A 23,915-nucleotide genomic window follows, 5' to 3' on the forward strand; every position below is an offset into this window, starting at 1 on the left:
CAAGCAACGCCCTTGGCTTCTCACCCAATTTTTTATGTACTATTGGCAAGGACTAAAGGAAAGGAGGTAGAAATTTCAGATTATATAACCAAGGTGAGAACATCCCAGATTTTAGAGACCATCGGAGCTTGCAAAACAGTGTAAAATAGAACACAAGGAAAAGAATGTCTTAATTTCCTCATCTGAAATGCCTCATATGTAAGAATTATATAGGCTAATAGCATTTAGAATCAAATGTTACTGACAAAAAAATCTTGGTAACTGACACTGTCAATAGTTAAATAAACACAAGGCTAGGGCAAAGGTCACAGAAACCAAGGGTGTAGTGGGTAGCCCACATGGGAAGTGAACATTTTATACTCATATATAGTACAAGTTCTACTTAGTGTGACAGACAATACAGCACTCAAGAGCTGGGATATCTGGAACCAATCCTTCAGTACTCTTCATTGTTGACAATAATAGACTCTAACATAAAGCACAGGGGTTTATGATCATTTATATGGAAAGTCGAGGGCACAGCTCGCTGGCCTGAGACCAGCTCACAGTGGAAACTCTTATCTTGCTAGAGCCTGTGTGGACTCTGTCCAGGTAGACTCACCCTGCATAGCTCCAGGTGTACCTCTGCATGTTTTACCAGCACTGTCAGCGATTGCAATACTGCTTGGTTGAGCACTAAGTTTTTTGGTTTTTGTTTTCTGAGACAGGGTTTCTCTGTGTAACAACCGTAGCTCTCTTGGAACTAGCTTTGTAACTGGCCTCAAACTCAGAAATCCACCTGTCTCTGCTGCCCGAATGCTGGGATTAAAGGCATGTGCCAGCACTGCCCAGCAAGCATAAGTTCTCAAGTGTGGAGGAGGAAAGCAATGTCAGCTGTCAACTGCTTGAAGACAGAAGAGAATGAAGCAGAGTTGGCAGGAAAAAAGAAACCATTCTAGGCAGAGCAGCCAGCGTGTCAGCCCCAAGGCAGAAGCTGAAGACTGGTGAGGCTAAGGAACACATTGCAGGAGAGCAGTCACCTAGGCCACAGTAAAGATCTGAGATCTCCTTTAAAGAACAGTGGGAAAATACCCTGGAAAGACCACAGCATGTACAGCTTGGGCTAGAAGCATCATTCTAAGTGACAAGCTAGGGACAGTAGGGAAATGTTGAGGGTGGAGCTCAGGGAAACAAATTTTGTACAATCTGAAAGGTCAAAACAAGCCAAGCTTAAGCTAAAGTCTACCACTAACCCTGAGAAACATCTATCTTGTCTTTCCCTGTAGCCCATCCATTTATTAACTGACCCTAGCAAAACTCCAAAGAGCTGCCTCAGTTGGCTCTCTACTCCCTCCATTCTTTCTTCTGTTCACCCCAAACCATGTCTGAAAGTGTTATCAACCTTGGCAAACTTAACAAAATTCAGCCTGCATATTCTCAGCAGCACTGAAAGAAATGATTACTCCGCCTAAAATACTTCTTCCTGAGTCACTAGGCCTCTTCCCAACCTTTGCTAGAACACTCTCCTCTTCCCACTCTTTAAAAGCTTTATTAGACTTACCTATTCTATGTGTGCTTTGCTTGTATATAGTATGTGTACTGCATCTGTGTGTGCTTGGTGCCCATGGAAGTCAGAGGAAAGCATCGGATCCCCTGGAAATGGAGTTACAGATGGTTGTAAACTACCATGTGGGTACCTGGAATCAAAACCAGATCCTTCTGCAAGAGCAACAAGCACTTTAAACCTGGAGTCATCTCCCTGGCCACTCTTCACTCCTTCAGCAGTCCCATTCAGTTATGTGGACTCACGGCCACAAATGCCATGTAGTGAAAAGGGCACACAAAAAGTGGGGTAGAGTTTTCTTTGAAAATCATCTATTTTATATTATGTAACAAAAAATATACAAACACAATTACCCTGGAATTCTTCCACTTAATTTTCAATGCATAATCAGAATAACCTTTATATCACACAAAATTTCCTAAAGCTGTTGGGAGGTGGTAACTAACTCCTTTAATCCCAGCACTTGGGAGGCAGAAATGGAAGCTGGAGAGGCCAACATAGTGTGGTGGAATGAAACATTCACGTAAGAATGAAATAAAACAGAAAAGAAAAAAGACTGACAGCAGTGAGCGCTCCTTCCACCTCCACTGGTCTCTCCGTGTTAACCAGCTAAAATTTTTAAAAAAATTTTGAAAACTTCAGTCCAGCTTTTGCTTCTACATTTCTGTCCAGCTTCTGTATTGGATGTATCCACACTAGAATTCCTACAAACAAACAAAATCAAATAAGGGCATCAAGACAGAAGGCAACATGGTAGCTAAGTATTTTAAAGTTACACACATACACCATAAATCTTTAAAAGAAAAGAGACTGGTGGCATACCCTGAGGCAGGTAGGCAGGTGTGTGGTTTGAGGCCAGCCTGTCTATATAGCAAGTTCCAGGTCAGCCAAGGGTATAGAGTAAGACCCCGTTTCAACAATTAATAATAAAAAAATTTTAAAAGCAGAAGTTAGGAATGGATTCATTACCACACAAGCAGATTTGATAATTTGGAAATGAGATCAAGGGCCAGTTCCAGGCTCAGGTGGAGCCAGGCCATTAACCTGCACTGGCAATGCAAATGAAAAGGGAAATTGCCATTACCATTCTGTGGTGGCGCCTTACTGTCACCAGTTTTCCTTGTTGGCAGCACCTCGGATACTCTGCCCCTCGTACTTGAGGAAGCCTTTCCTGAGTGGCATCGTTTTAACCTCCAATGAAGTAGCTAGGTTTGAGTTGTGCTTTGTTAATATCTGAAACAAACAAAAAAAGAGATAAATCTGGAAGGAGTTATAAACATTCAAGGAAAGCCATGAGGCCGGGTAGTGGTGGTGCACGACTTTAATCCCAGCACTTGGGAGGCAGAGGCAGGAGGAGCTCTTTGAGTTCGAGGCCAGCCTGGTCTACAAGAGCTAGTTCCAGGACAGCCTCCAAATCCACAGAAAAACTCTGTCTGGAAACCGCTACTCTGCTCCCCCAAAAGCCATGAGCAATTAGATGAAGGTTACTTAAAATACTTAAAAAAAAAAAGTCAGCAGTCCATACATACAGAAACTGAATAAGCAAACAAAATAAAATTAACTTCACATGGAATTTTGATGTCTAAAATCTAAATACACATTTACTAAATTTAATGGAATCATGAGAGGCGTGTTCAGTCTTGATGGTGTAGATGACCGGAGACTAATGCACTGAAGAGAAGGTAAACAACCGCTGTGAGTATGTGCACTGCATCTATACAAGACGAGCAAATGAGCACCCATCTCAGAGGGGGAGAAGCTCACAGGCCCTACCTCTCCCTGAGTCTCTAGAGTTAATGAGCAGGGTGAGACATTTCTTCAGTGACATAGACACTTCTAAACAAACCCTCACTCTTGCTTCTAAAACAGCTTAATGAAATTCATTTGAGGACACACTCATCCCCTCTCTCTTAATATAAAAGTAGAGGGGGCTAGTTGGGAAGGGAAAAGACCCATGGGAGTGGGGCAAGAGAAGGTAATGGGTGTTTGTTCATCTGTGAATATCAACTAAATATATTATGTACACGTGTGAAAATTTCATCATGTAAGCTGGGCAGTGGTGGCACATGCCTTTAATCCCAGTACTCGGAGGCAGATGGATCTCTGCCTGGTCTACAGAGTGAGTTCCAGGACAGCCAGGACTACACAGGGAAACCCTGTTTCAAAAAAACCAAAAAGAAGAAAACATGAAACCTATTGCTTCATATAATTAACATATGCTAATAAAACATTAAAAGAAAAAACTAGAAGTAGCATATTGAATGTAAGGTGTCCTTGGGACTGGGCATGTATAATAAAAGGTAGCATGCTTCTGTGCCATACACAAGTCCCAGTGTTGTTCCCCAGCACAGTTAAGAAAAGCAAACAGCGGGGCTGGAGAGATGGCTCAGCGGTTAAGAGCACTGACTGCTCTTCCAGAGGACCTGAGTTCAATTCCCAGCAACCACATGGTGGCTCACAACCATCTGTAATGAGATCTGGTGTCCTCTTCTGGTGTGCAAGCATGCATGCAGATGACTGTATACATAATAAATAAATAAAATCTTAAAAAAAAAAAAAAAAAAAGAAGAAAGCAAACGACAAAGAAAACCCACAACCCCTACATACATCCTCACCAAGACAGGCATTCCAGTTTATCTCCTAAGAGAGCAAGCAGTCAAGGGGAAGGACTGGAGACAGCTCAGCAGTTAAGAGCATGCACTGCTTTTACAGAGGACCAGAGTTCAGTTCTCAGCTCGACGTCTGGACAGCTCACAATTGCCTGTAACTCTGATCTGACACCCTCTTCTGACCACTCAGGCATCTGTATTCATGGATAGGTACACATTTCCCCGCAAGACACACATGTATATTATACACATAATTAAAAATAAAATGTTAAAAAGAAAAATTTAACAGATCCTTGGTTGATATTTCAGGGTTGGGTCAGTTCTACTGGTATTTAAGTCTTTTCTCAGTTTATTGTTCTCATTGCTGCCTGTGAGGCAGAACAGCTCTAAACAGTCACTTAGAATTCTTTGCACGTAAGTACTGATTGCCCAACTCTATAACCTGGATTAGAGTCAGAGTCAGACCCGTCAGTAGTATCTACTAGCTGGTGATGCCAACTACAGTTAGCTATTTTATCATCATGCTAAACAGTTTGAGAAATGGAGACACACGTTATTAATGACACCCTATGATGACTATAGGGAAAAATGACATTTTTAATTTTAAAGGAACAATAAATAGCCAATGTAGCAACCACAGATAAAAACTAACAGAAACAACCAATTGTAGAACACAAACTTAAAGAGAAAATACCTCATGGAAGTAATATCACTAAAACCAAGTCACACATTGGTTTGATGGTAAATATGACAGGTTATATGCAATTTAAATTCTCTAACACAAATATATAATTGTAAAAATATTAGAAAAAAAAAGTGTGGAAAATAACCTGGAGAATGTCTTCTGGAATTGCAGTGACTTCTGGAGGACTGGGTGTTCTGATATTCTCACAAGAAGTAATTGTAGGAGAAGGGGGGTCTGCAAAACTCTCGTAGCATTCATCTGAATTTAAAATTAACGGAGCATAATCTTTAACCTCCATATGGCTTAATGAAGTATTTGGTTTTGACAATGGATAATTTTTATATACCTACAGAATGAAAATAAATAATTGAATTATGGTAAGTAAATAATAATGCTTAAATAAACTTTTATTCATTTAGCTCTAATGAAGTCTACTAAAGCAGCTGTCTCACCTGACTAATGAGGAAGGTTTTGATTATGTTAAATAAGTTAACAAGGAAAAATTACTTAAAAATCTGTTTGTTACCTAGGAGAACAACTTTGATCTGTTTCTACTCATTCTTTTTTCTTTCATTTTTAGGTTTTTGAGACAGGGTTTCTCTGTGTAGCCTTGGCTGTCCTGAAACTCACTCTGTAGACCAGGCTGGTCTCAAACTCTGAGAGATGCTCCTGCCTCTGCCTCCTGAGTGCTGGGATTAAAGGTGTATGCTGCCACAACCCCACCTGGCCCATTCTTTTTTCTTAAACTATATGTTTATCTTCAAGAACATCAGATTTCTTGAAAACATTCCTTTGGTCTCATCCGGTTTTTAGACAGTGACAGATACTTGGCATCAGCTCTTAGATAAGCTCACTATATCCATTCTGCTTTCTCACTAGCCATTTGTACTTCTGTACTTCTTTCTATACTGTTATCTCCGTCTCAATTTGCCTCCAACACATTTTTTGACATGATATCAGGTCCTGATCTATGGTGCTAAACTACCTCCCAGAATGTACTGCACGTCCATTCCTAAGAGCTGCACTGGTCTAATTTGTCAGACACTGAGTCCAGAAGTAATGTCTGAGTCATAAGGCGGAAGATTGGTGCTTTTAACATCAGTGAAACTTTACCAAAGCTGTACTGTCTACTGTAGAAGGAAGTTTCAAACCAGGAGTGCAGAGTTTAGGTGGCAATGGTGAATTTCTGCATTCAGTATCTAGAAGACATAAAATAGTCATAAAAATTAAGTTGAAATAAGTATTCCAACTTTTTAAGTTAGAGGTGGTTGTGAGTGTCTGATGTGGCGCTGGGAATTGAATCTAGAAGAGCAGTAAGTATGTGCTCCTAACTATTGAACCATCTCTGGAGCCCCCATATTCCTTTTTTAAATTAAAAGCACTGTCAATTTAGCCTGTATATTTTGTTAGTAATGTTTTAAAAATCTACATATGGTGTGTGGTTTGGCTGAACAAGAAAAACCAAAACTGTCAAATTACATATCGTTAATATTAACAAAAGTTGCATGTTATAAGAACAGTACAAAGTAATGAATTCTACTGTAATAGGTAACATATAATAGCAACAAATTATTGGGGATCTAACTCAGTTGTTAGATCCTATGGATAGTAGGCCCTGGGTTCAGTCCCTACTATCAAAATATTTAAAAAAAATCAAATTAGCTACAAAGATAACTATTAATAAATTCATTTAAAACCGCTAGGCCATGGTGGCGCATGCCTTTAGTCCCAGCACTCGGGAGGCAGAGGCAGGTGGATCTCTGTGTGTTTGAGACCAGCCTGGTCTACAAGAACTAGTTCCAGGCCAGGCTCCAAAGCCACAGAGAAACCCTGTCTCAAAAACAAAACAAAACAAAAAACAAACAAACAAAAAAACAAAAAAAACAAAAAAAACCTAACATAAAATAGTACCTTTCATGCACAAAGCCCGGAGTACCATTCATACACAAAGCCCTCACTATTATGGAAAACTAGGTGGAGGCGGATGAGAAAGGTTTGAAGAGGGGGCTGGAGAGATGGCTCAGTGGTTAAGAGCACTGACTGCTCTTCCAGAGGTCCTGAGTTCAATTCCCAGCAACCACATGGTGGCTCACAACCACCTTGAATGGGATCTGGTGCCTTCTGCTGGCATGCAAGCAGAAGACTATAGATTGTATACATAATAAATAAATAAATAAATAAATAAATAAATAAATAAATAAGGCTGAAGATGTGGCTTGGTGGTTAAGAGCACTTGCTGTTCCTATAGAGGACCTCGGCTTGTTTTTGAGCACCCACATGAGGGCTCACAACCACCTATAGCATGAGCTCCAGAATTCCAGCTATCTTCTGCCCTTTGTAGGTACTATACATAGTGCACATATATTAATGCAGGCAAAACACATATATGCATAAAAAATAAATCTTAAAAAAATATATTTTAAGTGGACATGGTGGTTCAAGCCTGTATCCCAGAGGTTGAGGCCAGAGGACTGCTGTGAGTTCAAAGACTCAAGATGAGACATTGTCCAAACACATAAACATATTCTCTTTTATCTTTTTTGGGTGAGTGAGTGGTGTGTAATACTTCGTGTGGTGAGTGCACAAGTATGTTTCAGTGTATACTGACTGTGTAGGCTAGAGGCAGACATCAAGTGTCTTCCTCATTGCACCCCATCTTTCTATTTTATTTGTTTTGCTTCAAGACATGGTTTCTTTATGTACCCTGGTTGTTCTGGAACTCACTCTGTAGACCAGGATAGCCTTAAACATAGAGCTCCACCTGTCTCTGCCTCCTCCCGAGTGCTGAGATTAAAGGTGTGCACCATCAGGCCCAGCCACTATCTTGTTTTTTGAGACAGTCTCTCACTGAACCTGAAGGGTTCAACTGTCATTGCCTCCCACAGTGCTGTCGATAACATGCACGTATCAGCATGCCAGGACTTTTATACAGGTTCTGGGAACCCAAACCCAAGTCAGTCCTCGTGTTTGTGTGGCAAACCGTTTACCAAGTGAACTATCTCCCCAGCCATACTTAAAAAAATAAAAAAAAAAAAAAAAACCAAACTTATACTCTATTGATTTTACTTTTATGTGTGTGTTTTGTCTGCATGGATATCTGTGCATATTCCAGCCCTAATTTCATTTTTTTTTAAATAGCATATTGAGAGCTGGAGAGATAGCTCAGTGGTTAGGCCACTGGCTGTTCTTCCAGAGAACTAAGGTTCAATTCCCAGAACCTACATGGCAACTTACAACCATCTGTAACTCCAGTCCTGTGGGATCCAACATCCTTTCCTAGCCTCTGAGGGTACCAGACATGAATGCACACGGTGCATAGACATACATGCAGACAAAATACCCATACACATTTTAAAAAGAATAAAATAAAAAGTATCTTGGCAGGCAGCTCTTCTGTGCCTGCCATGACCAATGTTTTCCTTTTGATATACTAATGAGCCTGTTTTCTTTCTTTAAAGAACTAGTATTTTTTAAAAAAATAATTACTTATTTATTATGCACAGTGTTTTCTTCCTGCATGTACAGCTGCGGGCCAGAAGAGGGCACCAGATCCCATTTTTGAGGTACCATGTGTTTGCTGAGAATTGAACTCAGGACCTCTGGAAGAGCAGTCAGTGCTCTTAACCACTGAGCCATCTCTCCAGCCCACAAGTAGTACTTCTTTAATACAATCATGTTCTTCCTTATAGTTACCACGAGTATGGGCCAGTTATGTTTTTAAACTTGCTTTTACCAGCAGTGCGTATTAATAACATGTCATGAAATTAGCACTTTTTTTTTTTCTAAAAAGTAAGTGCAAAACTTTGCAAAGATGATAGACAGTTTTAAACACTTGCCAATAATGTGAAAAGAACTCAAAGATTTCAAAGTTAAAGGATAAAATGACAGCTGAAGATATGGCTCAGTGGTTAGAAGTACTGGCTGTTCTTCCAGAGGACTTGAATTCCAGAGCACCCACATGGCAGCTAATAGTGACCTGTAAGTCTAGGTCCAGGGATCTAATGCCCTCTTCTGATCTCAACAAGCACCAGGCACATATGTGGTATGCAGACATACATGCAGGCAAAATACACATAAAATAAAAATGATTAAATTTTGTTCATTGGTGTTTTGTACAAAGTTAACCAGAAAAGAGTACAAAGGAGAAGTTAATTTTTAAACTCACCAGTTTTTTCTAGCTGCTGGACTACGAAACCAGGAATGGCAAAAGAATTCTCCTTGGTCACAGGCTCTGTCCCTATGGCCTCTCCACTGGCACTATTCAGAGGGGAGCTGTAAAGGAACAAGAGTTAACATTCAATCTTTGTGGGGCTGGAGAGATGGCTCAGCGGTTAAGAGCGCCCACTGCTCTTCCAGCGGTCCTGAGTTCAACTCCCAGCAACCACATGGTGGCTCAAAAACCATCTATTATGAGATCTGGTGCCCTCCTCTGGTGTGCAGATATACATGGAAGCAGAATGTTGTATACATAATAAATAAATAAAATCTTTAAAAAAAAAAAACAGTCAATCTTTGCAGAAAAACGTCATCTATCTTTCAGTCTGGGGTAGTTCATTTTTGATTTTTGGTTTATGAAAAAGACCAATGGAAGAAATCATTAAAATAATATATTTGATACACATATTTTTACTTTAAATATTTAAAGTAGACATACTTATTTAAAATATACAAATACATAAAGCAAGGTGTGGAGGCACACACATGCAATCCTAGCACTCAAGCGATAACAGGTGATTCCTTGCTTGATAGTCCTGAAGCAGATTAACAACCTCTAACTTAAAGGAAATCTGTGGACTTTACTGAGTATGGAAATGCAGTAAGTTAGCAAGACTTCATTAATAACCTAGTGTGGCAAGATTTATTTATCTATTTATCTATTTATTTATTTATTTTGGTTTTTTGAGACATGGTTTCTCTGTGGCTTTAGAGGCTGTCCTGGAACTTGCTCTGTAGATCAGGCTGGTCTGGAACTCAAAGAAATCCTCCTGCCTCTGCCTCCCAAGTGCTGGGACTAAAGGCATGTGCCACCACTGCCTGGCCTGGCAAGATTTATTTTTTATTAGTCTGACAGAAAGCAAAATTGTTGAAGCCCAATAATAAATCGGGGGTGAGGGAGGCTGGAGAGATGGTTCAGTGTGGTTAAGAGCACTGGCTGTTCTTCCAGAAAATCAGGATTCAATTCCTAACTCCCATCCTAGGGGCTCTGACATCCTCTTTCACCATGCATGAACCAAGTGCACAGTAATATACTCAGATAAAACACCCAAACGCACAAAATAAAATTAAAATTTTAAAAATCTGCCATTATTTTAGAGTAAAAAGACTGAATCTATCATTTTATTAAGATTGACTTGCCCTTGGTGGCACACACCTTTAATGCCAGTACTCGGAGGGAGAGGCAGGCTGATCTCTGTGAATTTAAGGACAAGAAACCCTGTCTCAGGGTGGGGTGGGGGTGGGGAGTTGACTTGTCCAATTACACAAATACATAGGAGAGAACACTGTGCAGTGTCTATCATTACTTAAGAGATCAATAGCTTATGCTTCATTGATGAAATTAGTGATTCAAGAGATTTAAAATATGAAATAGCTGAACTCCTTACATAAGTTGGCAGGAGAGACTGTTGTGTGATATTTTGTTTGTGTTCTGACAAATAAAGCTTGCCTGGAGATCAGAGGGTGGAGCTAGCCACTAGTTAACCATAGAAGCTGGGCAGTGGTGGCGCATGCCTTTAATCCCAGGACTCGGGAGTTGGAGACAGGAAGTGATAAGGTGAGGTGCAGACAGGATCTCAGAGTTTTTTGACTGAGGAATGAGAGAAGATGCAACAGGCAGCTGCTCCGGGTTTTGTTATCTTCTGGGTCTTTACCCCAAATATTTGACTTCTGGCTTTTACTGACTACGATTATGTAGATTAACGCTTCAAGAGATGGCTCAGTGTTTCCTGCCCTTCCAGAAGACCCCAGTTCAGTTCCTGGCACAGACATTAGGAGCAGCTCATCTTACCCTGTCACAAAGGCCAAGATTAAAAAAAAAAAAAAAAAAAAAAGGACACCACTCAGGTGTGTCGGTATACACCTTTAATCTCAGCACTCAGAAGGCAGAGGTAGGGGAATCTCTGCATTTTGGGCCTTCCAGGATTAGAGAGACCCTAACTCAAAATCAACAACACAAACTCAACCGACACAAAACCCGAAGTTTTGCTGGCATGGATATCAGAGAAGGGGGAACACATTTTTTTTCCTTCAGGTAGGAGTTTAAACAGGTACAGCCACAATGGAAATCAGTGTGTAGGTTCCACATAAAGCTAGACATAGATCCTCCATGTGATTCAGCTATACCACTTTTGGGCATGTGCCCAGAAGAGTCTATGTCTACTTCAGAGATACCTGCTCAACTATGTTCATTGTTGCTTTATTCATGACATCAGGAAATGGAAGTATCTTACAAGTTCACCAACTGGCAACAGATAATGAACGAGGTACCCAGACTCTGAAAGACAAATATCACATCTTCTCTTGTATGTGGAATGGATGCAGCACCTGTGTGTATGTGCGTGTGGTGTGGAAGTGAGGGTGTGTATAATGGAGTAAGAAGGATTAAGTGGGGTGGGGAATGAGGGCAGGAAAGTGGGACAACACTAAAAATCTTTGTGAAAAAGTCATGGAGACCTACTACTATAGAAGCTTCCTAAAACATACACACATATGTAGAGTATGAATGGAGCTATCCTATAAACAGGAACAATGGTGCCATCCCCAAGACACCAAAAACTATTAGATTAAAAAGCCCAGTGCCTGGAACAGGTTACCTTTTGGAGTTATTTGCCAGTGAAGTTTCAGACTCCCACACATTACACATGACATATGCCCACTGGAGTTTCAGAAATAACTTTCTTTCTTTGGTTTTCCAAGACAAGGGTTCTCTATAGTCCTGGCTGTCCTGTAACTCATTCTGTAGACCTGACAGCCTTCGAACACACAGAGATCTGCCTGCCTCTGCCTCCCGAGTGCTAGAATTAAAGGCGTGTGTCACTACCACTGGGCAAACCACTTTCTAATTCCAATTACAGCCTGATACACAAGACAGAAGTGACAAGTACCCATGGCTAGATAGATCTTGGGGGAGAAACTATTATTAATTCTGACACAGGGACATAGTATTAAACTGAAGCTTAATGACACTGCTCACAGATTAGTGTGCCCACCCAACTTTTTTTTTTTTTTTTTTTTAAAGACAAGCTCTATGTAGTCCTGGCTACCCTGGAACTTGCTATGTAGACCAGGCTGGCCTCAAACTCAGAGATCTGCCTCCTGAGTGCTGGGATTGAAGGCATGCACTACTACACCCAGCCAGATTATTGCATCTCTTTTAATCTTTATCATAGAAGCTTCATTTTTGTTGTTTGCTTTTGTTTTGTTCTTTGAGACAGGGTCTCTCAACACAGTCCCAGCTGTCCTGAAACTTACTACATAGACCAGGATGGCCTTGCTTTCTTGACAGATCAGCCTACCTCTGCCTCCCAAGAGCTGGGATTAAAGGTGTGAGCCACCACATCCGGCCTGGAGAAGCTTCCTTTTGTAGATGACCATTAACAGAGATCCACAGTCAACATGGGGAGGGTAAAAGACTATACCGAGTGCTCAGCCCTAAATGGGACGTCATCCCAAGACTCAGGGATCATCTTGGAAGAAGAGATGGAAAGACTGTAAGAGCCAGGGGTGGTAGATGACTACTTAAAATAGCGCTTTCCTGACACAACAGGCAGCTGCACATATGAACTCACAACAGTTCTGACAGAATGCACAAGGTAAGGACACAAAATCCCAACATGGAGGAGGAAGGAGGTCACAAAGTCCCTCCCTTGGCAGAGGAGCTACAGGCACTGTGTTATCTGTTTTCTTTAAGGGTGTGGCGTGGGGAGGTGGACTGTGCTCCAGCAGTATAGGGACAGCACAAATCAGACTTCGTGGGTCATTTAAATAAAAAAGGACATGAGTTGGGGGAGGGAGGGAGGGAGGGAGCTAAAGGAATTAGGAGGAAGATAAGTAAAACACTGCATAAAGTTTTCAAAGAATTAACAAACATATTCTCAAGGGGCTGGAGAGTCGGCTCATCTAGGACCGGAGTTCAGTTCCCAGCACCCACATCAGACAGCTCACAAATGTGTGTACCTCCAGTCCCCAAGGGGAGATCCAATACCTCTGAGGGCACCTGCACTCACCAGCACACACCCACACATGTAATTAAAACTCACAAAAATAGTCTGGTAGTGGTGCATGCCTTTAATCCCAGCGCTCCGGAGGCAGAGGCAGGCAGATCTCTGTGAGTTCGAGACCAGCCTGGTCTAGAGTGACAGCCAGGGCTGTTAAACAGAGAAATCCTGTCTCGAAACAAAAAACAGACAAAAAAAAAAATCACAAAATTAAACCTTTAATTTCAAGTTGCTTACCTTTTGATGGTCTTCCTATTTTTAAGTGCCATTGTATAATCTTCATTTAAACACATAGTATATTCAGATATACCAAAGTGTTCTAATTTAGGAGTTGTACACTCGAAATCATCCATCTTTAGAGCACACCTGGGAGTCTTTATCACTGTAACCGAAGAGTCTTTGGAGGGAGGAGTTTCAGATACGGACCCTTCTTTAAGGCTGTCAGCTGCCTGGGGAGGGGGGTTTGGGACTCGGGAGACCATGTACCGCTCAAGTCCAAAATCTGAAAGCTGTGGGCTGCGTAGTAGGAGATTTTCAGAAACAGAACTGCTTGGAACACATGGATCGGACAGATCACCCTCCACACCAGGCATCTGAAGGTCTTCACACACATCCAACTCCGAGGCTGAGTCACTGACTTTGTGCTCACATCCTGGGAAGGAAAGTCGAAGAGGTAAATTCTGGCCAGACATCAAGACAGAAAATCTCTTGATCATTAAAACACAGAATAGCCCACCCCAAATATTCCATGTCAGTGAAATCTTGATTCTTTGAAGCTTTCATTTCAAAAGTTTGATATATGTATATCTTACCTACTTGTATTCCATCTAGACACTTTAAACCAATCTGCTTTGAAAAGCCAATACCCACAAATAAAATCCAATTTCTTATTCCTCAATATGATTTATTTATCAGTCTTAGTGTTTTCTGAAAGTATTATTAGTATGAAACTGGTGTATAATCAACTTTGTTTTAGATTTAACACAAACTGTAACAATATGATTTTAGACTTAATTTTGTAAAAATTTTCAATTACATTTTGTTTATTTTGTGTGTACCATAGGGTACATGGTGTGTGCCAATAGTCATGGTGATGACTATTGTCAGGTTAGGTAACAAATCCCTTTACCCAGAGCCATCTTGCCAGCCATCGACTTAACTTTTAGGTGCCTAAGCGCAAAAGAAAAGGAGAATTTGAATCTATGATTATTTAAGGAGAAAAGCAGATTTTATTACACATTTTCTAACTTCCAAATTAAACTGAATTCTAGTATAGCATGTCGGCTAACATACTTATCACACATATATACTTGTTGGATTTCATGAATGCTTTCCTTACATATAAAGATCATCTTCATAAAAGACCAAGACATTGAAGCATATTAAAGCCAGCCACTCAGGGATATGGGCAGAATGACAGCAACAGCACTAACATTGAGCAACAAACATACCAGCTGGCCTCCATCAAGTGATCTTTGTGCCTGGGCCTCCAAAGGGCTGCAAAATGCTCAGCTCTTAACTGGTCTATATGCAACCTCATGAAGTAGATGTATTAAATATTCCCACCTTACACTGGAGGAGCAAGGTCAGTTATTATGCTCTGAGTAATAACTTTTCAACTGGTAACCCTTCTCCCTCTGGCTCCTAGGGCTACAAGCGTGTGCAGCTTTGCTGAGCCACCATGACTAACCAATCCTTTATTATAAGTGTGCAGTCAAAAAAGCACTTTATCAGTTTATATAACCCAAGCACCTTGTTCTGCAGCAGAGGAATCTGAATGTAAGGGAAACCAGAGAACCCAGTGGTTCTCCAGCTACTTACTGGCAGAGATAACTAGACACCCGTTTCCATTTTAAATGGCTCAAAGACACTTTCATCCAGCACTACAGAAAGGAGAGCAAGAGCAGTTTTATTTCTTGCTGCAAGTCTTACTCTGTGTCAGGTTAGCTCGAAGAGGTCCCTCAAATTCAAGACCCACACGGGACTACTTCAGTGTACCACTGACTGGCACAGAGTGCTGAATGCTCACCAAACAGCCTGATAGACAGAACTAAAGGCCCAAGTCGAGCCTCAATCATTCTGCCTTCTTCCACACTGATGCTAAGAAATGAAAGTCAATCAAACCTGACTCTTCTTTGTCTCGTGACTGATAGCCATACTTCTGGAAAAACTCTGTTAGTTTCATGATGTCTGTGGAATTTTTTTTCATCAGTACTTTTGTTGCCTTTATGAATCTTGTGCTTTCTTGACTTTCCAATCTTGCTTTATCAAGCAGAGTATTAACATCATCCTTTTGGGAGGAGAGCAAATATAGTCACATTATCTAATGTACTTTGTGGTTATCATTGTGTTTAAGATTTAGACTTACTACACTTGAGATACCAAAAAAAAAAAAAAAAAAAAAAGCCTCCAACATGTGAGTCCCTAGACTGTACAGGCTGTACCCTAGTTGCCCACTTCCCTCTCTCCCCAGACGTTGAAGGCCACGCTTAAAATCAACTGATCTTGTAAAATTTGTTTTTCCTCAGGACAGGGTCACAAGACTACCTGCCATTTCTGCTTTTGTAACCAAGCTTGCTTACTGTGCTCAAAAAGATGACGAGGACAACTGCAAACCAAATTATGTCAAAATTAGCCTCTGTCTACAAGAAGGCAAAATACTTGTAATCCTTGTTTTTTGTCTGGATAAGCCCTGGGTTGATATGGCTAAATGCTGCATCTTGGGAGCACTCTCAGGTGCAATCATGGTGCCAATCAGTCAGGTGCCAGCAAATAAAAAGCCTCCAAAAAGCCTCTTAGTCATCTCTTCCCACGACAACTTAAGCTACAAAAAATTACACACCCACCATGGAAAAATGATAATAAGAAAAATAGTACCTTTAGAGTCTGAACTTCTGAGTGAAGGTCACACAATATTCTCATTGGATAATCCTCAAAGTCTTCAAGGGAAAAAAAAAAGTTCAATAAGCACAAGGAAAACAAAAAATTTAGTATAGTTCCTTAGACATAAAAATCCTGCTGGTGTGGTGTGTTTAATCCCAGCATTTGGAAGGCAGAAGCAAGCAGATCTCGGAGTTCAAGGCCAGCCCGATCTGAGTACCAGACAGCCAGGGCTACACGGAAACCCTGTCTTGAAAAACAACAACAAAATGAATAGATAAACAAATAAATAACCTTCAATGAACTACAGCACACAAAGTACACAACTCTCCAGGTATGTCAGCCCATGTCTTTGATTCAGAACTGAGAGGCAAAGGCAGCTGGAATTGTTTGAGTTCAAAGCCAGACCAGGCCCTTATCAACACAGCAAGGGCTACAGAGTGAGACCTTACTTCACTAAGTAAAAAGTACACCTAACAGACAAATGCCCTACAAACACAGAAACACAACATACAGCAACTGATACAATGGGATAATAAGACCAAATATGGTCTTACTCTACAATGTGGATGAACATGGGGAATCATGCTAAAGGATTACATACTATGGGGTTCCTTTTACAGGAAAGGTCCACTCATACAGAACATAGACAATGGTTGCCGAAAGCCAGTGTGATGGGCGGTGATAGGATTGCAGGGAACACCTGTTTAATGAATCAGTTTGGGTTTTGCGTTTACTGAAGTAAAGAACAGCTGTAAAGGGCAAAAGCAAGGCTTACCTAACCAAGTTTCAGGAAATTATCTTTTGGAAGTTATTACAATCTAAATCTTCTGTACTGACTGCTGCATAACTGACTACACTAAGAACCAATGAAATGCTTTCTCCAGAGTTTTACTGTATGTAAATTATCTCAAAGCTAACTTTTAAGTCCATTTAATGATTTATCACTATAGTCACTGTCTTAGTTAGGGTTTCTGTTGCTGCACTGGAACACCATGACCAAAACTTGGGGGAAAGGGATTTATATTTGTCTTATACTTCCACGTCGTAATCCAGCATTGAAGGAAGTCAGGACAGGAACTCACACAGAGGAGGAGCCTGGATGCAGGAGCTGACACAGAAGCCATGGAGGAGTACTGCTCAGTGGCTTGCTCAGCCTGCTTTTATGGAACCATGACCACCAGCCCAGGGATGACCCAAGCCACAAGGGGCTTGGAATGGAATGGCTTCCCACATCAATTACTAATTAAGAAAATGCCCTTCAGGCTTGCCTACAACCCAGTCTCATGGCAGCATTTTCTCAGCTGGGGCTCCCTCCTCTCAGATGACTCTAGCTTGTGTCAAGCTGACATAAAATTAGCCTGCAAAGTCATAAAAAGTACAACTGCTGGCAATTATCGCCTGTGTTTTTAGCATAATAATTAAAATATTGCAATTTTTTTATGTAAAAAGCAAATGAAGCTTGTGCAGAGGTAATGCTTTGGTAAGAATGTAGACTTAGCCGGGCAGTGGTGGCGCAAGCCTTTAGTCCCAGCAATCTGGAGGCAGAGGCAGGCGGACCTCTGTGAGTTTGAGACCATCCTGGTCTACAAAGAGCTAGTTCCAGGACAGCCTCCAAAGCCACAGAGAAACCCTGTCTCGAAAAAAACCAAAACCAAACCAAAACAAAAAAATGTAGACTTATTTTCACTATGTGAAAAGCAATTTTCATAGGGTCAAAAATCTAATACACTTTAGTCTATTATTCTGCATTAACTAAAAAACAAATAAAGCACATTTTAAACCCCTAAAATAAGAATGGCAGAAACGCTAAAACAGTAAGTGGTATCTTATGAGTTAAATAGAAAATATGTATATTCTTTTTACTTTTCTGTATTTGAGGTTTCCTACAGGGCATTAAACACTTCTAAATGGAGTTAGTCATAAGTAAGAGGAATCTGTGTCTACAGGGTGCAATATTATTTAAGATACATTAAAATTATGATATTTAAGATCTCACTATGGTAGCCTGGTCAGTCTGGAGCTCCCTATGGAAAACAGGCTGGCCTGGAACTCACAAAAGCCCGCCTGCTTCTGCTGCAATTCAAGGCGTGCGCCACTACTCTCGGCCCTGAAACTTTTTTTTTTTTTAAATCTCTAATAGGAGTAAGAATGGTGGTGAATTTTATTTAGTTACAAAACAAAACAGCGGTGGTTAGTATTTTTACTGGAAATATAGCATTACTGGAGAAAATGCAGATGTTTGCTTCAACTCCACACAGACAGAACAGCGGTTAGTGCATTTTCGAACAGACTAGGGTGGATGATGTTGACAAGCACCCAACACACACGGGACGCCTGGCGGCGACACCGGAGAAGCACAGTTCGACTTCGCCCAGCCTCGCGGGTGCCGCCGCCCGCCGACAACCGCGCCCGCCCGCCCGCTCACCGCTGTCCTCGCCGTCCAGCGCTCGCAGCAGCCGGGCCGTCTCGTGGTCCAGCACGGCGGCCAGACCCCGCAGCTTACAGTGGAAACTCTGGATCGGGTTCATGCTGAGGGGAGCGGAGCCAAAGGCAGACCTTCTTCACGCCCACCCTCAAACGCGCCACTCATTTGAATCTTGCCGCCGGGACGAGGCCCTCGCTCCGCGCAGGCGCAGAAGACTTCTCTCGCGAGAGCCGAAGTCTCGCACCAGGGCCCCGGCTAGCTCGGTAAGAGACGCGCGCGCTCGCGTCGGTCGGCGTCTGAGGGAGTCCGCGGCGAGAGGCTCGTGAGTTGGTTCGCGGGCCTGGTGGGTTCTCTGGGAGGCTCGTCGGCCCCGTGGGCGCGGGACGCTTGCTGCTCGCTGCCCGGCCCAGGGTCTCAGCGACTTCGGCTTCCGTGTCGTTTCCCCAGGAGGCACCATGTTCCTCACCTCTGCCCTCCTCCGCGGTCGCATTCCGGGCCGGCAGTGGATCGGGAAGCACCGGCGGCCGCGGAACGTGACTTTCCGGATGAAGGAGAACATGCTCCGGCGCCTGGAGGTGGAGGCCGAGAACCACTACTGGCTGAGCATGCCCTACATGACCGCCGAGCAGGAGTTCGGCCACGCCGCGGAGCGCAGGGCCCAGGCTTTTGAGGCCATCAAGGCAGCCGCCACTTCCAAGTTCCCCAAGCACAGATACGTTGCCGACCAGCTAGCCCATCTCAACGTCACGAAGAAATGGTCCTAACCTGGAGCCGTCATCTTTACCCTTATGGATACCAGACTGTTCTCTTACCTGGTCCTGGAGCTGAAAAAAAAAATGTAATTTATAAACTGTGGCGCACCCCCCCTCCCACTTCGACCAGAATCCTATTAAAACAAACACGATTACTAGTTGTTTTATAAAGAATGTTTGGGGCTCTCAGGCATTTGGCTCACGCTTGTAATCCTCACACTTGGGAGGGAGAGGGAGAAAAATCTTTGCTGCCATACTCAGTAATGCCCAGCGTCAGAAAGCCAAAAGAAAGAACATTTGGGGCTTTCACCTTGCTACATGTGCATAATTTCTGATCTGAGTTTTTTGGGGGATTTGGGGTTGGAATTGTTTTGTTTGCTGACCTCATTTTTGGTGGCCCTTTCTATTCCCAAGTGCTGGAATTACAGGCATTGGCTCCATGCTCTACTAAGAAATGTGGGGTTTATTTTTGTTTTGGAGATGGATCTCCCTATGTAGACTAGACTTTAATTTTTATCTAGAGCGGTACCTGTAGGGGAGGGGGATGTTGTTAAATGATCTTTTCACAAGGGTCACCTAAGACTAGCAAAAGACATATTTACGATTCGTGACCGTAGTAAAATTACAGTTATAAACATGCAATGAAAATGCATGGTTGGGGGGCAGCACAACATGAGGAACTGTATTAAAGGCTCTCAGCATTAGGAAGGTTAAGAACCACTGGTCTAGGATAAATGTTTAATCCCCAGCACAGAATAAACTGGGTATGGTGAGGCATGCCTACAATCCCAGCATTCTGTGGGTGAAGGCATATGAGAAGTGCAAGGTCATAGTCGACCGTGTAGCAAGTTTGAGGCCAGCCTGAGATACACGAGACCACTTATCAAAAGAAAAGAGTATTTTTGGGAGCCTACCTCCTATATTGCCTGGAACTCCTGCCCATACTAAATGATGAAGACAAACTGAGTGCAAGATTTTTTGTTTAACATAAAACCCTCACAACTTTTTTTGCCATGCTGCTTAGGTTGTTGAACTTCTGGGTGGAATTGATCTGCCTGATTCAGTCTCCTGAGTAGCTGGGTCTACAGATGGCACAGTGACTTGGGATTTTTTCTTTCTTTTTAAAGATAGGATCTCACTTTGTAGTCAGGGCTGGCCTGGAACTTGATATGTATACCAGGCTGGCTTCAAACTTAAATGTCCACCTATCTGCCTCCTGGGTGCAGGGAGCAAAGGTGTGTACTGCCATGCCCAGTACTCCTTTTTAATTTTTTATTTTGAATTGGAGACTTCATAGAAAGCTGACCAAAAAAGGAAAAAGTCTAAGTCCATTGTAACTACCACCCAATGTCCCTCAGTGGTAACATTTTTTCTCTAACCATAACAAAAACCTAGAAATTGCCTGATGGTAGTGATCCCAGCACTCTGGAGGCAGAGGCAGGTGGAACTCTGTGAGATTTAAGGCCAGCCTGGTCTATAAAGCGAGTTCCAGAATAGCCAGGTCTACAAAGAGAAACCCTGCCTTGAAAAACAAAACTCCAATAAACAACATCTAGAAATTGACATTAGTATGATCTATAGAACTTACCTAGACTTTGTTTTTTTGTTTTTTGTTTTGGTTTTTTGAGTCAGGGTTTCTCTGTGTAGCTATGGAGGCTGTCCTGGAACTAGCTCTGCCTCCCAAGTGCTGGGATTAAAGGTGTGTGCCAACAATGCCCTGCTAGACTTCCTTATTTTATATGCACTGTTGCATGAATTCTAATTGTTCTTAATAAAAACTCAGAGTCAGATATTGGGGTTAATGCTAAAGATCAGACAAGCAAAGGGGCCAGCCACTCTTAGACCAAAGGGTCGATCCTGTCCTCAGACTGCATGTCTCATCTCCTCCCACCTTACTTCCTCTCTCTGCCCAGCCATATGTCTTCCTGGGATCACCTTTGTGTGACCTCTGTTTCTCTTTTAAACTGAATCAATTTTGTGTAGCCCAGGGTGGTCTTGGAACTAACAGATCCATCCGCTTCTGTCTCCTGGGATTAAAGGTGTGTGCCCCCACTGCCTGGCCTCTATGGCTAACTAGTGTGGCTAGCTCTGCACTCTGATCTTCAGGCAAGCATTGTTAAATCATAAACAAAATATCACCACAATGCACCCATGTGTGTACAGGTCTATGCAGTTGTTTGTAACCATGGTTCCTTTACCTCAGGGTCTTCCATGCTCTCTGTAACAACCTCTGACTCCCCTGCTTCTGTTCCATCTCTATGTCTTTGTTATTTGAAGAAGGGTCTATAAGAATAGTTTATATTGGCTTTTTTTTTTAATGTAGTTTATTTCCCTTGTGATCCATTCAGGTGATTACATGTATCAATGACTTGAACTTGCTTTTTTCAATACGTAGCCCAGGCTTGCCTTGAACTCATTGATACTCCTGCCTCTTCTCCCTGCCTCCCCAAATGCTGGGAATATAAGCATATACCCATGCCTAGTAAACTTGCTTGTTACCTCAACAGTGTAGCATGGGCCTCTGCATCTATACAGATCCACCTTATACTTTGAATACTTGCATGATAATAGAGATATGCCGGTTAACAGCTATTGATTATGGGCATCTGATCTTTTTCCTTCAACAAACCTTGCTGTAATGCATGTTAAGTATACACATAGTAATGACTGTAGTGTGTGGGACAGTCTTAAAGTGGTAGACCCTGTGTACACGGACACTACCAATTTATGCCCTGCAGTCCCACAGGAAATACTAGTGAATTTGTTTCCTGCTGTACTATTTGTGGCAGCAAACTTAATGAAAGAAAAAGTTGGCAATCCAGAGGCTGCTGCTCTTGGCACTCTGGTTTACATTTTTCCGGATACCTGCAAATTCTTAGTCACTGTTCATATAGAGGGAATTATACTAGTCACTCAGAAACACTGACAGCCAAGTGGGCACTTGAGACTGTTTTAGGCCTCTGTTTATTCTCTCTCCCCACCCTGTAATTTGGTCTTCATGTTTTTTTTTTTTTTAGATAAATATGCAGGAAAATTCATGATTCATGAAACAAGCAGTGAAAAATATGAGTGGTTCCCTCACCGTTATGCTTCCAATTCTCCTTTCTTAAACATTATGGTATTTCCTTGGGCATGAGTCAACTACTTTTCTTCTGAACCTACCCAAAGGACAAAACAGACTTACTAGCCAAGTACTTTATTAAACAAAACTAGTACACTAAATATATAATCCATCATGTCTACTGTTAACACATGGCGAGCACTTCTAAACATGGAGCAAAAGTAGATATTTAAACAAAGGGCTTAGAGTTAATCACTGCACTCACAAGGGCAGGGTAACACATGAATCAGCAACAGTTCTACTACACAGATTTTAGAAGGGCTCCTTCCACTTCCCCGATGTATCTTCTACCCTCCTCTCCAACCTGGGAGATAAACCTCAGGCATGAATGAGTCAAAAAAGTGATGTGAGGGTCACATTTACAAACTTTCCATCTCTTTATATAAAACTTGATAAAGCTGGTGTTTGAATCTGACACATGTTATGCAAGGGCTCTACCAACTGAGCTCATACCCTGTCTGAAAAGTAGGGGATTTTGCTGGCTGTGGTGGTGAGTGCCTCTAAGCAACTCCCAGGAGGCAGAGCAGGCAGATGACTGAGTTCCAGGGCCACAGAGAAGACAACTCAGACACAGAGGCATGCCAACAGAAACTATTAGCCAGCCGGTGACTATACTGGGTATTTACCACTCGAGTCCTCCCTCCTACAACACACCTGGGTTGACATACTTCAGTTAGCCAGAAGCGTAACTATAGAAGCCAAAACAGAAGGTTAGTACATTTTAGGAGCTTACCCGGAACTCTAGCTTCCTGAAACCAAACCCAGGACTTGAGGTTGGAGGCAACTGCCTCTACCTGCAGAGCTTCTTACTGGCCCAGTAGGTTTTAAATAACTGAAAGCCCAGTAGAATCTAAGTGCTATGTGAAAGAGGCAGACCACCCTCAAAGGGGTAGCACAATGGTCTAGCATCCAACATGTTTTCATCATTGATGCTGACTATCTATGGCAAAATTTTCTGTTTGAAAACCAATGTAGGCACATGCTAGGAAAGCATTAAAAAGACATACACTGAAGTGGCAGCTATCAACTCCAAGCTCCCCTCTCTGGAAGCAACCCTCTTAGCCACTCCACTGCACACACACACAGAAGTGGAGTCAGACACAGGGCACGTCATAGACTGTTGCTTCAAACAGTACTGTAATGAATACTTTTTCTTTCTTTCTTTTTTTTTTTTTGCAGGGGAGAGTGTGAATACAGTCCCCTACTACCACAAATTATTCAGCTGAGTTTCCTACGTTTGAGGCAATCCAAGAGGTCAGCACATCCTGAATGAAGTAGATAAGCCTCACCCTAGGAAAACCATCTTCATGATAATGGTAAATCCACTGCCAGATAAATGTATACAATGAATATTCTCACACAAAGTACAGCTCCTGAAGGTACTATGAACCAAAGAATGTGAGCACTTACAAGTGACAGCCATGCCGGGTGGTGGTGGCGCACGCCTTTAGTCCCAGCACGCAGGAGGCAGAGGCAGGCGGATCTCTGTGAATTCCCAACCAGCCTGGTCTACAAGAGCTAGTTCCAGGACAGCCTCCAAAGCCACAGAGAAATCCTGTCTCAAAATAACATTAAAAAAAAAAAAAAAAAAAAGTGATAGCCACTGCCAAACTTATCTCCCGAGACTAAGGCCACTGAAACACAAAACTCTGGTGCTTTTAGGAGATATTTTTAATTATGT

The 23,915-nt window shown here is 42.1% G+C and overlaps 2 protein-coding genes and 1 non-coding gene across 5 annotated transcripts; 1 reads left to right on the top strand and 2 right to left on the bottom strand.

Moving 5' to 3' along the window:
- Positions 1–323: 323 nt before the first annotated feature.
- On the bottom strand, positions 324–18,495 carry Ska3 (spindle and kinetochore associated complex subunit 3). The gene is made up of 9 exons (XM_027390448.2): positions 18,362–18,495; positions 15,931–15,992; positions 15,178–15,343; positions 13,291–13,705; positions 9,003–9,109; positions 5,951–6,036; positions 4,983–5,183; positions 2,628–2,776; positions 324–2,247 (listed from the first exon to the last, which is right to left on the bottom strand). Exons 1-8 carry the CDS (start codon positions 18,462–18,464, stop codon positions 2,651–2,653), a joined length of 1,266 nt encoding a protein of 421 aa, XP_027246249.1. The 5' UTR covers positions 18,465–18,495; the 3' UTR covers positions 324–2,247; positions 2,628–2,650.
- On the top strand, positions 18,493–19,304 carry Mrpl57 (mitochondrial ribosomal protein L57). 3 transcript variants are annotated; one of them, XM_027390459.2, is made up of 2 exons: positions 18,493–18,624; positions 18,809–19,302. In XM_027390459.2, exon 2 carries the CDS (start codon positions 18,817–18,819, stop codon positions 19,123–19,125), a length of 309 nt encoding a protein of 102 aa, XP_027246260.1. In that variant the 5' UTR covers positions 18,493–18,624; positions 18,809–18,816; the 3' UTR covers positions 19,126–19,302. The 3 variants fall into 3 exon arrangements, with proteins under 3 accessions (XP_027246260.1, XP_027246258.1, XP_035308206.1); XM_027390457.2 differs by having other exon boundaries at positions 18,564–18,683; XM_035452315.1 differs by lacking the exon at positions 18,493–18,624 and adding an exon at positions 18,686–18,704 and having other exon boundaries at positions 18,809–19,304.
- A 4,106-nt stretch (positions 19,305–23,410) lies between these two features.
- On the bottom strand, positions 23,411–23,574 carry LOC113832738. The gene has a single exon (XR_003480184.1). It is a non-coding gene; the product is annotated as a U1 spliceosomal RNA (small nuclear RNA).
- Positions 23,575–23,915: the final 341 nt, after the last annotated feature.

The sequence above is a fragment of the Cricetulus griseus genome (assembly GCF_003668045.3).
Source record: "Cricetulus griseus strain 17A/GY chromosome 1 unlocalized genomic scaffold, alternate assembly CriGri-PICRH-1.0 chr1_1, whole genome shotgun sequence".
Lineage (NCBI taxonomy): Eukaryota > Metazoa > Chordata > Mammalia > Rodentia > Cricetidae > Cricetulus > Cricetulus griseus.

Coding starts and splice junctions, on each gene's coding strand:
- Ska3 (XM_027390448.2), bottom strand. CDS start 18,464: ATGAACCCGATCCAGAGTTTCCACTGTAAGCTGCGGGGTCTGGCCGCC. Junction 15,993..18,361: donor GCTGGACGGCGAGGACAGCG/GTGAGCGGGCGG, acceptor TTTCCCTTGAAG/ACTTTGAGGATTATCCAATG. Junction 5,184..5,950: donor CAGTAGACAGTACAGCTTTG/GTAAAGTTTCAC, acceptor TTCATTCTGTAG/GTATATAAAAATTATCCATT.
- Mrpl57 (XM_027390459.2), top strand. CDS start 18,817: ATGTTCCTCACCTCTGCCCTCCTCCGCGGTCGCATTCCGGGCCGGCAG.